The following is a 12,655-nucleotide window of genomic DNA, read 5'->3' as shown; positions in this document are numbered from 1 at the left end:
GCTGATGGGCTGGGTCTGGGCCCGATTGCGGATGAACGAAAATGGTGCAGCCGGACGGCGGAAACCGACAGGGAATTCAAATCTCAGCCACCGGATGATTGATTGGGTTGGAATTGAATTGCACAAGGCATGAAATCTCGTTTCCGTGTGTCTGTTCGCTTCGAGGCTGGGAGTGTAAATGCCATTTCCGTTCGATCGTTACTTTTGATTAGAGTTTAAATTTGTAAGCGACGAGCGCAAAAGGCAAGGACGGTTTTTAATCATCTTTCATGGAAATGTTTGGGTTTTGAAAGAAAGATTTCGGTTTTGTTACATGCAGTTTTATGTTGTTATATGGTTGAATTTCGCACTTCTTTGTTATAGCCTTCAGCCTACGTTTTATTAATAATCATTCAACTAACCAAATGAATGTACATTATCCATGACTAATAACCAATAGTGGCTAATGATAAACCATATCGAGAAACGCGTGCAGTGAAATCAGGTTTCTCACAAGCGTACCGATTAAGTGTGTAGTTTCGGTGGCAAACAACGGTATGCAAACGCTACTTCTTAGCCATCGAAACCGATCAATGTCGCTGGAAAACCGTTTTGGGCAGGAATTGAAGCGGAATCTAACCATCCGAAGCAACCGCGCTTCGTCAGTATCACCAAGGCGGAAATGTGTAGCGTATCTGAAACGTCCGTCGTTTGAAAATCGATCGAACCGCCGGTTTCTCTATCGCTAGGCATCGTACCAAGCCACACCATGATCGAAACCGCGTCAGCATTGATGGGTGAACAACACGCGTATCGCTGACACTTCGTCACCTCTCCTGACGCCTGGTGATTGTGGTGAAAATTGCTATCCTTTCACCTTCGGTCTCCGGGCAGGCAACAGTATCTCGGCACAGGCGAATGATGAATTTGTGTGGCTGGCTGAAGACATTTAAACGCAAGGGAAAAAATGCAGTCGGCACGAGCGGGGCAGAAGACGAAGCTGTGGACGAAATGGCGCCACAGGGGGAAAGCGAAATTGGCGAACGGTCAACGAGCGGGAAACGTGCTAATGGTGGAAGCCGTTTCGGTGGGGGCTGGGGAAGGAAAATTAAAAGTGTCACTAAACTGGCGACCAGTGAACGAATTAACGGCCAGCGGGAAGGCACACCGCGGGCGAAGGAAACCGATTCGTGCGAGAATGACATCGCCGAGGAAGCTGTTGTCGAATGTGATGATGAAGGTAGGTGAATTTGGTTTGTTTGGATATCGTAGAAAGAAGAATATAGCAGAAAAAAGGAGGTCAACGGATGTATGAGAGTGAAGTGGTTTTTGTTTTGAAATTCCATCCCGATGATTGATGGGGCTGATTGACTGCTTTGAAGTGTTGAGAGGATTTCGTTTTTCTCTTCCCATCAATATTATGTTTGATTTTAAATCACCTAGATTTATCGCTATATTTATTTTGCTACGTTTGTGCAGGTAGAAATATCTTATGTTGGGTAATATTTTCATTTTTTTAAATCATAATTTATTTGTAAAACACCAGGCGTCTCCATCAATAACGTGGCTATATATGATCAGATGTGACACATATGAACTTTATAGTATCTTGCTATAAAAATATAAATATTACAATCAAAATTTAACAATACGGCTAAATTTCGTAATAATTAAATATACATAAACTACAATCAAAATTTGGACAGAAAACAGGAATATTATTTATATAGGTATTCGTTAAGACAAAATACTACATACAGCGGAATGAAAAGATGCGCTTATCTTAAATTTTCGCGTACGTAGAATACAGATGCAATTTTTTTTTTGAATCTTTCTTATGAGTATGTAAACTTAAAATTTCTTAAAAAATATTTACAATTCATTTGTTAAATATCTCAATCACAGAGAATAAAATAATCAATAACTAAAAGATCTCATGAAAGTGTCATTTCAATTATGAAAGAGTGAAACCAACCATGAAAGAGGCCCCCACCCCCTGCGCTCACATCTCTAAATTCTTAAAACTGTATACTATACCGGGCCGGTGCATGTGATAAACGACGCCCGTCCACAAGGCAGGACCGAGTTCAAATCCCATCCGGACCGTCCCCCCGTAGCATGGACTGACTATCCGGCTACGTGGTAAAATAAGTCTTCATACGGCCAGGCCGTTCTAACGGAGCAAAAAAAAATCACTTCAAAGAATCAATTAAAGCATTAACATTAGCATTATTTTTTGCATCTTTTGTTTATTTTATGCTTATTGTCTATAAAACAAACAGCATTACAAAAAAATGCCTTAGATGAAATTTGAAAGTAGTCAAACCTCTATATCGATGACATAATATAGCTATAATTGCGTCACTTTCCCTATGTATATAAATAAAGCTTTTCGGTCTATTTTGACAAAAAAAATAAACCCAATGTTTTTAAACAAGTTAGGTGGACTTATCAAACAATTTGCAATCAATTTATTCTATCGTTGTTTTTTTGTTAGTTTTTTTGTTAATTAGTTAGATTTTTGTGCTATAAAATTACTTAGCTGTTAAAAATGAATGCGGTTTAGTATGACTGTAGGTTAAATTGTACTAAATTATACATTCATCATATTTTACGTAAAGCCCAATTTTTTCATATTAGATTTTCTTATAATCTTTATGTTTTATTTTACACACTTTTAGAAGAAATCATCCTCGAAAGACAGAATGATGCACTTCAGTCGAATAAAATATTTGGATTGCTGCACTTATGTGTCAAATATTTTCTGCTTTTAGTGAAATAGCAATACTACAGCACATTAGTAGCTTACTGTTCATCTTTAAAGTAAACTTTTCAACCTTTGCCTGTGCAAGTGTTTCCACCATAATGTTCCTAAAACACACTACACATCCACCCTCAAAAAGCTCTCGTAACGAAAACATTCGTTAACCTTTGGAACGGAAACGTGATGAATAACTTAAACCTTCACTGCTTTTAACGTTGACCTAACCAAACATCAACACCAGCGGCACACTCACACCCGCGAGCGCGAGACTTGTACGTAAGCGTCGTCATACACAGTGTACTCACGTTCTTCAACACTTCGGTCGTGATATTATGTGCCCACGTTCCGTTCTTTAATGTGTACTCCTAAAATGAGCTCGTGCAGCATTCACCACTCTGTGTCTAATGTACCCGGCCATCGATATCGGGGTAGTGGCATGTGTCTGTAATGTTTAACTATTCCCATCCACGGTAATGGGTCGTGTGCGTCTGCTTCTCTACGGAACAGGCTGGATGACTAACTAATATCGAAGGGATGATACTTTTGCATACACTATGTGGCAGGCCAAGCAGAGAGTGCCATATGATTAACAAAAACGCTCTGCTTACACATGCCTTGCAGTTTGACCGATATCATAGTACGCTAGTGTTAGGAAGTACTTGGTGTATTGATTATTTTTGCCTGCCAGTTTTGCCTGTGGTTGAAGGATATTGAAAGAGAAAATTATAAAGTTTCCCCGTGTGGAGCCTGTCAGGTAAAATTGTACGTTTGCTCCTCCTCATGTTAGGTTGCTCTTATTTATTCGTTCCGAGTAAGTTTTACAAATGTCTATTTCGAAGCCACATCTCTATACTACATCTCAGCAATTGTACGCCACGTTCAATACAACTTCAACTAAAAGACCGCAAAACGTTACCCATCCGTATAGCTAAACAAAGTTAATGAAAAGATAATATTGACTGTAGCTTTTCTTGCGTGCTATATCGTATAATAGGTGCTGCACAAAAACAAATATCGGTTCCGACAAAAGTCAACCTTTGTAGGTAAGGTGTAAGATAAACCTACCAGCGCCAGCAGTTGCCTGAAAGGAAGAAACTTGAACCGGTGCCGGTTCACTGCACATTGCGAACGTAACAACAGTATCATCTTCTTCTTCGTAGGGTGAGTAGAGAGAAGGCGAATTATGCTGCTGTTACCCTTTCTATCGCTTGTACAAACGAGCATGTTATTTTCCTGGAACACCTGGAAAATTGCTTTCCGACACCCGTCTTCTACGCGGGCGGGGGTTGTTCGCATTGAAACTCTGCCTTGTGTCCGTGTGTGAGGTTCGTTCTAGGCAATGCCATCATATTTGTAGCAGCTTTGCGATTAATCATATGAGTGTGGGTGTGTGTGCCCTATTGCAACCACAAATTAAGATGAAGCTATCAATGTAGAGACAAAGTGTCATAAGAAGTATTCACCAATACACCGAATCGTGTTTATTATTTTTGATACTATTCATGATCAAGAGAACACATAATCTATGCCAATAGATATCATCTGCCCATAATATGCATTTAAAACAATTTTGACTTCCATTGGTCGGTATGATTTATTTCCTTCCTTACCAACCGTAAGAAGCTTATCTCCATTAGATGTCACCTTACTCGTTTGTGCATGTGATGTTTTATGATTTCTTCTGATTCTTATCAAAGTCCCCCCGTGCCGGATATTGCTATTTTGTGATCTGCGAGAACGCTTTCCATATGACTTCACCGTCATGCAACTTTCGGCAGCTTACGTTATCAAACATCATGTGTGGCGTATCTTAGAGCGGAAAACATAAGCCGCCTCCATCATTCGCTATGCTTTGAATATTAATGCAACATTGTTCTTTTTGGGCACATCGGCTGAATATACGCACGGAGTCGTATACATAATGCTGTGTTGCGTGTGCCGTTCACACGGATTTCAAGATTGTGATAGACAATGTAAATAATCAGCAACAACATTCAAATTCAAAAAATGGATTTTTTATGTAAATAATTCATACATCTACTGGATTGTGCAACACAGTTAACAGATTGAGCTTTTTTGTAATTTCATTGATTATCTTATGTTGTTTTAGATTTACAAAAGATCCTTTTAACATGCATTTTTTTTGTTAAATTTTTCATTATATGGGTAAGGACACGCAGTGAAAGAAATTGCATTATAACCGAAGAACATTATTTATGTTAAGCGAAATTGAGGCGGGATTGTGACCAAAGGGTGTTTATAGTAGGCGACATCCAGCAGCTCAACTAAATACAGACAAAAGCTTTAAATCGTTTTCTTTCATAACAATTAATTGCTTTGAAGTATTTTTCACAAATTTGCTCTGCATATGTATTTTAGTTGTTATACAGCAGTAGAATTTCTTCACAAATATTTCAATTTTTATTTTAAAATGTTATTTTATGCAAACGAAAATTTAAGCGACATTTAAGCAGTGCATAACCAACGATTAATGGGATAAAATATTCCATTTATGCCTACTCTTACTTCTAAGCAGCCGCACCATTTTCCTAAACATCTAAAATAGAAAAGCTTATTTACTGGTTACGATTAAACCATCGAATTAATAATTAAAACATAATTTGTGTGCCTTCTGGTCATTACGAACGACGAATAGCAACGTCTGTATCATTTGCGTTGTGAACATTATGCAATGTTGGTTCGCTTGCCGAGGCCAGAAGCGAAAGAATGATCCTAACCTATCACAATATTACAACCTCAACCTTCAACAATAGCTCCTTTCAGCTGAGATGCTTCACTATCTTATCATTTCCTCAGGCGTAAAACGTGAGAAAATAAGCCTTTTGTCCTGCTGCACCTCCTACCATTGTATTACTCCGCCAAAAACACGTAACGAGAGACGAGTCTCTCCTTCCAAATGGAGGATTAACTTCAAATAGGGGTCATTTGGTAGTGCCGGTGTGTGGCCCGAAAGCGGCTAAAATTGTAATTGCTCTCCTGCCCGGTAACCGCATACCATTATCATAAATCTGCCGGTTACGTTGATCGTCTTACGTCAGGGCAAAAATCCACTGCCTGCGCGTTATGTTCCACCACCCCCACCGGAACCGTGTATTCGCCCCCACCGGAACAGTGTATTCGTCCGCTTATCGATTTTACCATCGGACAGTGGCATTAACAAGCAAATTCATTTTACACCAGGCCTCAGCGATATGCTGTAGAAATTTATGCACTAACGAAAATAAAAGAAAGATAGAGTGAAACGTTACACAAGAATGACACATTAACCATAAACCGTTGGGAGGATGTGTTATTTTTTATGGCTTTGGTTTGACAACAATTTGCAACAGGATGAAAATAACAAACGGCTAAGAGAGTGTGTTAGAGAGAGAGATACGAAACCTTCTATAATGTGGGAAATTGTTAAAAATGGTGGGTGATAGAGTGATTTTTATTTTTGGATCAGAACTCACACTGTCATTCACTGGAGGTCGGCTTTATCGTTCTGGGCCTCCTGCAAAATAAAAGGGTACTTAAAATGTGTATTGATGGGGATGCTTTTAGCTTATCGTTCTGGAAAACTCGATTCGCAATCGGTTCTTTTTTTAATTGAGGATTGAATCGAATTACGGTTGATTAAATTTTTTATATAGGCTTGCACTATGGCGATCACAAAGTTTATACCAGCACCATGTAAGGAGAAGGTATGCATTGGTGATGAAAATCATTTAAACTTAATTGCAACCATGTGCACATCACGCTTATTTATGTAGGTACGTACGCGTTCGATAGCATAAATTATTACGTGCCTAGCAGCGTAGTCATAAATATGCAACGCTGGTACTGATTGGATGAAATTGTTTTATTCGAAGAAATTGATACTTTGTGATGTGTATGTTTTTATTTATATTATCCAAGCCTGACATGTATTATCATTTTTATGGCAGAATGCTCAACGGCACTTGTTTATAAATAAGATTTCGTTTCTGCAAAAGCTGGTAAGCTGGGAATGTCGACTGTGTGTCGACTATCCGGCCATTAGTAATTTTATTATGACAGTCTCACGAGGGATAATGCCGCTGTACTAGTTTTATGGCATTGCCATTAAGTGAGCTGAGGAAAAATGTGATCAAATATAATTATAAAAGCATAACATATGCAAAACAAATATTAATCCTAATTGGTTTTCGCGCGAGACGAAAATGAAATATGTATAACATAGTGAAATAGTTTTACGATACAAAATAAAATACATTTATATAGAAAGCGTGATCAACAGAACTATTCACAAAATAACTTTTATTCAAAAGCAAACATCAAGCGTCACAGTTCCGATATTCCGAAGTGTAGGTACCGAAACCGAAAGCTGTGCAGTGAATCAAAATCCGTTCCTGCACTCACTGTGAATACTAATGATGGTAACAGCACCATACATACATAGCATACGGTTGAAACATAAATCCTAACCCATTTATTGCGATTTTATTACCATCTTTTATTCGCAATGAAAACATCGCTTTGCTTTCCACAGCCAGTTTGAGGACATTGTATGGGAAATGGCGACAGTCGAATGCTGAAATCGTGGCGTCATTCGCATTCAGAAATGCAACGAACACAGCGAACTGTTTCTTACTTTGTATAATTTCCCATATTGTATGGCGCCCAAAAGTAGATTGAATTTGTCGCGTATCTGGCAAAACTAGCACCAGGACTATAAAAGTTCAGTTTGTTTCAGGAAGATAGGAAAACAAAATTATCTGTATAGTTTTGTTACTATTGTGTACCGGAGAGAATGGAGGATGAAGGAAGCTGTGAGAAATTTTTTTTTTCGATTTGTAAAAATACAGTCTTATGGAAAATGCCCGAGGAGGAGGTACAAAAAAGTTAGTTGGTTTGTTTTCTTTTACCATGTTAGAGCCATCGTGACTAAGGACGTGCCCCAGCTAAATAACGAGCCATGGGAACACAACGAATGCGAGGCTTACGAATGACGTATTTTTCCCAGCTTTGGTCTATGTTTTTTTTTTGTTTTTTGGTATTGTTGCTCAGTAATCTTGTGAAAAGTAGAAACCCAGCTAGAGACCGACATTACCTTATTTATCTTTTTTTTCTCCTGTGTTCACATTTTAGTATAGATTTGATGGAAATTGCTTGGAATTTGATATTGTTGTTTTGGTGGTAGATGTTGGTGACCATCCTGGCTAGAGTTTGACTCACCAGGACACAAATAGAAGCCGCAGCAAAGAAAGGAAAAGTTACACAGCTGGTACGATATTTTTGCACCAAGCATATTGTCCTTTGTTTGATTAACTGCCGAGAAAAGTTCATGAAATGATTGGTTACAACTTGTTCGTATTGCTCTGTCTCATTGGCGGTTTTGCTCGATCTTTTGACATAAAGTGACTTATGGATGTCGTTCATTGCGAAACTAGTCAACTTTGTTGAGAGGTCCTTATAGGTTCAATACTTTTTACAATTAAAAATCGTTTCATACTATAAATGAATATTGTTTTTAATTGCTTATTGCTCTTTATTTCTTTAATATTATTTCCGGACATTGTGGTTCATTCCACATAACATTAAAACTCTCTCTTTCAAAGCATTATTTCTTAAGGCATTTGAAGAAACTAACAACAACAAAATGCATTGGGGATTGAGCACAAAATTGGCTTCATTTTCAAAAACCGTAACCTCTTATGAATGTGAATTTTCACCAAAATGGCACGCTTTTCCATCATTTTCTTAGGTTTATTGCCGTTCGCGTCACAAAATGAAGCACATTCATTCATCTACATAGATCCATTTCATCATACACTTTCGTCTATTGTAGCTTTTTTTTTGCATGACAACTTCAACCTTCATCAAACAGGGCTTGTCTGTCCTTAACCATGACAATAATTTCACCATACCGTCCCATATTGCGGTAAGGCATCATATTGAATGTTCGTGACTTGACGCGATCTTCACAAATCTTCACAACGATGGCTACAAAGGTGAAGAAACCGTGTCGCTCTTGTGCTTTTGGATTCAAATTTTACTTTAATGCTTTGTCCGCTTTTTGGGCCAACATAGCGACAGTGCAAATTTGAAGTACACGAAAGACAACTCGAAAGACATATCGAGATGAAGGGAACCGACGTTAGCCGGTTGTCAGCCAACCAAGAAGATGAAACATTTGCTCAATGAAAGCAGCTTTTCTTCGTTTGCCCACTCGAGGACGTTCTATTGCGATTCTTTTGCTTTTCTAGTGTCAGAGAAAACAGATACCGGTGTGTAAACCTGGCGCGTAATAGTACTAGCTTTCTCGTGGCTCAAGTTTCATACTCGACCTCTAACGCGAGTAAGCGTGTCCTTACCATTCCCTCGATGCGACTCATTTCTCTTGCTCCGGTTTTCCCGCCTGAAGTGGTGTCCTTTTTCCGCAAACAAAAAAGAATAAGATCAATTTGGTTGCGTCTGTGTAATTCAATCTGAAGCGTAGCAGAAATTGTTTAAGCACGCACACAGCCATTTTCCGCCATCGCAATTTTTGTTGTTGTTTTTTTTTCATTTTGTGTTTAATAAAGCTCAAAATTGAGAAATATAAATAAAATTCGCAACGCTTCGAACAAGGCCGCCGGTGTAGAAAAATAATTGGAGTCTTCATACATAATTCTGTTTTGTTTGGATTAATTTATGTTGTTGCTAACGTTGTAAAATGATGCACTTTTATTTTTCGCAATTTATCAAATTTAAAATGCTACCTAATAAGAGAACCAACAACACCCATCAATGTATTAAATTTTTTAACTAATTGTATTTGTATTACTCTGACAGCGTTTCAAAGTTCTTCCAATTACTTCACAGAATCCATCCATTAAGCTTCTTTCCATTTCCAATTCAATGCAGTTAGGTGTTTGTGGTTTGTAACACACTACCACATTACCTGCCAGCTTCCAAATTGACGCTCCAATTAATCCCATTGCCACACACTCGACGTGGCACACTTCCTACGCAAAAAAGGCATGTTGCACACCTGAACCAAGCCGCCATTCGTCAAGTATCATTAGTGAAAGGATCCGCAAAGTATAATCGCATCATCCGAAAATTTCTCCGAACATCGTACCACGTACACTAGCGCGCAGTACGTAATTTACCATCACGTTCGGCGGTTTTTGTTTTGGGCTGTACGTCTTTGGTCCCTTTTCCACTAATGGTGACGCTAATTCGCTCACCGGTTTGTTGGCGTTTCCTTAGCACGGTAGGCAATTAATTAGAACCTTTGCTACGGGCCACAGGCCCCAAAGGTATGAACGTGAGCGATATAAAAGTTTCGCAACATCCGCCCACGGTTCGTTGCGCTAAACCTACAAGACCCGGTGTCTGGAAAGGATTATGAGATTACAGGGCCCCACACAGGTGCTAGGCCGGCCCGTCCGTCCGGACTCAACCGACTGTTCGTGGCGAAACGGCAGTCTTTACCAATTTGCGAGATTCATTCATCGTTCGAATTCGTGTCTACCTAAATTGAGCGCCACATTTTCCGTAGTGCTTTCGCTTTCGTGAATACTTAGCAAAAGGAGACACCGTGGCCGTGAACACATAGTTAAATGAGAGAGTGCTTTTCTGGCAGTGTGTTGCAGCGTTTGAAAGAATAATTTTGTAAATATACACTCCACATTACTTCTTCAAAGGCGTGTTTAGCTAAAGGTTCTTGAGGTGGATTTAAGACTCTAATAAAATCATTCATTTATTTATGATTTACGACGTTAGAGTTTTCTTGCATGTTTATGAGAAGATCAAATAAATGGCTATCGTACATTCGCATTTGGTTTATAATACCAAAAATCCGATTTTTCGTAGTGAAGACTATTAAGCTATTGGGAAAAATAATCTGGTACACTAATCTTTAGCCAATATGACCTAGCTTGTTGTCAAGTATATTGAGTGTGATTATCAAAAATGAATGGTTTCTTATTTTCTGCATAAATTGTGACAAAAACTAAAACTCGTGCTATTAAACGTTGGGCGGCTTCCCAGTGAGTCAGCGATCAGCTCAATTACCTATTCGAGTAGTATTCATCAGGAAGATTAGTGTTCCGTTCCCGAGTTAGAGTGGCAGCACCATATCGTACAAAAATGCATCCGTGGAGTAGGTTTTTGTAATGATCATAATGACTGGAAAATAGCTTTAAGCTGTTGTAGGAAATTAAACCGGTCGTGAGAGGAGTAAATTTAAAATATCTTGGAAATGTACGAAAATTACTTGTGCGCGGTTTGGTTTTTGCTTTTACAATTTTTATTCAACCGTTAAAATGATTTCCATAATCCATTACCACAGGGGCGGTGCATGAAAGCAAAAAAAAAATCCACCCATTACACACTACACTCTAATATTTATTAATAAAAAGAGTTGTGCCTATTATCCGTGATATTTGCTTATCTAGCAGGAGCCCAGTTCCGTTGAGCACAGATAATCGGTGCTAGACTGTACTTCCAAAGTATGTCATTAGAGTATTAAATTGAACTGCTGTGTTTTTAAATATTGTATCTTGCAGTTTGAATAGTAAAATAGTTTCTCTTAATTTATTGATTAGTTTTCCAATTAAATTTTATTTGTCTGTTCTTGTTCAATAAATCTTTTTCTTGTATTTCTGTTCTTGTTCAATAACGCGTTGGTCTACAGTCACTGAACATTCAACAAACAGTGTCAAATCGTATGGAAAATGTTTTCGATAAACATTTTTGCTCAATGAAAAACAAACCAGTTTGTTTCGATTCGGTTTGCTCATTGAACATTTCGAAGATGGAAAACAAAAAGGAAAAGAAGAATAGCAACTGTCAAAATACTCCTTCTGTAGAGGTTTAATCGCCATTAGTTATTGAATTTTCTTCCAGAAATTGTGTTTTTCTGGGTCTTTTCAGACAAGACCAATGGCAGAAGTGCTCTCCAACAATCAAAACGGTCGTAAATTGATGATGCAGTTTCCATTTTCTTCTGCGGCTATTTTGAATCTATACCAACCGCCATTCTGTCGATTTGAAAGCTCGTTAGTTTACTCGTTGTTCAATGAGCGCGTAGACCAGGTCCAGTTTTGCTCATTGAATGTTTGTTGAATGTTCAGTGACTGTAGACCAACGCGTAAATAAAATGGTTTCATGGTTGTTTTGGATTATACATATAAGTTTCGATTTTTAAAATAATTTCGATTTCGAATGTTAAAATAAATCATATTCCAAAAGCTACTTCGATACGATACGATTCATTTAACCATAACAGCAGAGCAGAAATTTTGTGCAATCCTTTATAAAACAGCCTGGTATCATTTCACCGTTGGAATTGGCTAAATTATTTGACAGACACCGTTTAAAGATTTAAGCTTTCTAACTTAAATCAATAGAGACTCGTTTGTTGCAAAATATAAAATTTTATTCGAAAAAGCTTAAAATATGCATTTAATATACGAGTATATGATTTAATAGCAATGATCGTTACTATTTACAAAAAATACCTATTACAAAAACATATATGCAATTATGCCTCACCGTTTTACATGCAATATGCTTGTGCTGCACTTTAAATATACCTACTCGAGATTTTTTTACGGGTCTTTATCGTCGAGAAAACCGTTTTGTTTATTACCTCAAAGGTTGTGTGCTCAAGTCTAATTCAGATTTACAGAGAGAAGCTTTACGTGATAAAGAGGCCTAAAATTAGACAATAAGTATGACTGTGTTTAAGGAATAAAAATTTAAGTTAGTGTGCGTGTGTAACATATTGCATGATCTAATATCTAATGACCGGTTAGATGAACGATTGTAATAAATAAATTCATTTTTTTAAACGATGGTGAGATTATATATATAACTTTCAACAATAAAAACATCAAAGTCAAAATAATGGTTCGACAAAATTTATAACAATATGGTTGA

At 37.8% G+C, this 12,655-nt stretch overlaps 1 protein-coding gene across 3 annotated transcripts in view; it reads left to right on the top strand.

Moving 5' to 3' along the window:
• The window catches only part of LOC125769855 (cytochrome b5 reductase 4), a 47,440-nt gene that overhangs the window by 11,485 nt on the left and 23,300 nt on the right, over positions 1-12,655 (top strand). For 2 of the 3 annotated variants that reach the window (XM_049438791.1, XM_049438790.1), the window contains exon 2: positions 364-1,219. The exons of the other annotated variant lie outside the window; for it this stretch is intronic. In XM_049438791.1, coding sequence (XP_049294748.1) covers positions 898-1,219 — 322 coding nt within the window. In that variant the 5' untranslated portion in view covers positions 364-897. The remainder of the gene's footprint in view (positions 1-363; positions 1,220-12,655) is intronic. 3 annotated transcript variants of the gene reach the window in all.

Source organism: Anopheles funestus, chromosome 3RL (assembly GCF_943734845.2).
Source record: "Anopheles funestus chromosome 3RL, idAnoFuneDA-416_04, whole genome shotgun sequence".
Taxonomy (NCBI): domain Eukaryota; kingdom Metazoa; phylum Arthropoda; class Insecta; order Diptera; family Culicidae; genus Anopheles; species Anopheles funestus.
Note: the sequence above shows the minus strand (reverse complement) of the source record. Positions and strands in the feature narration are given on the sequence as shown.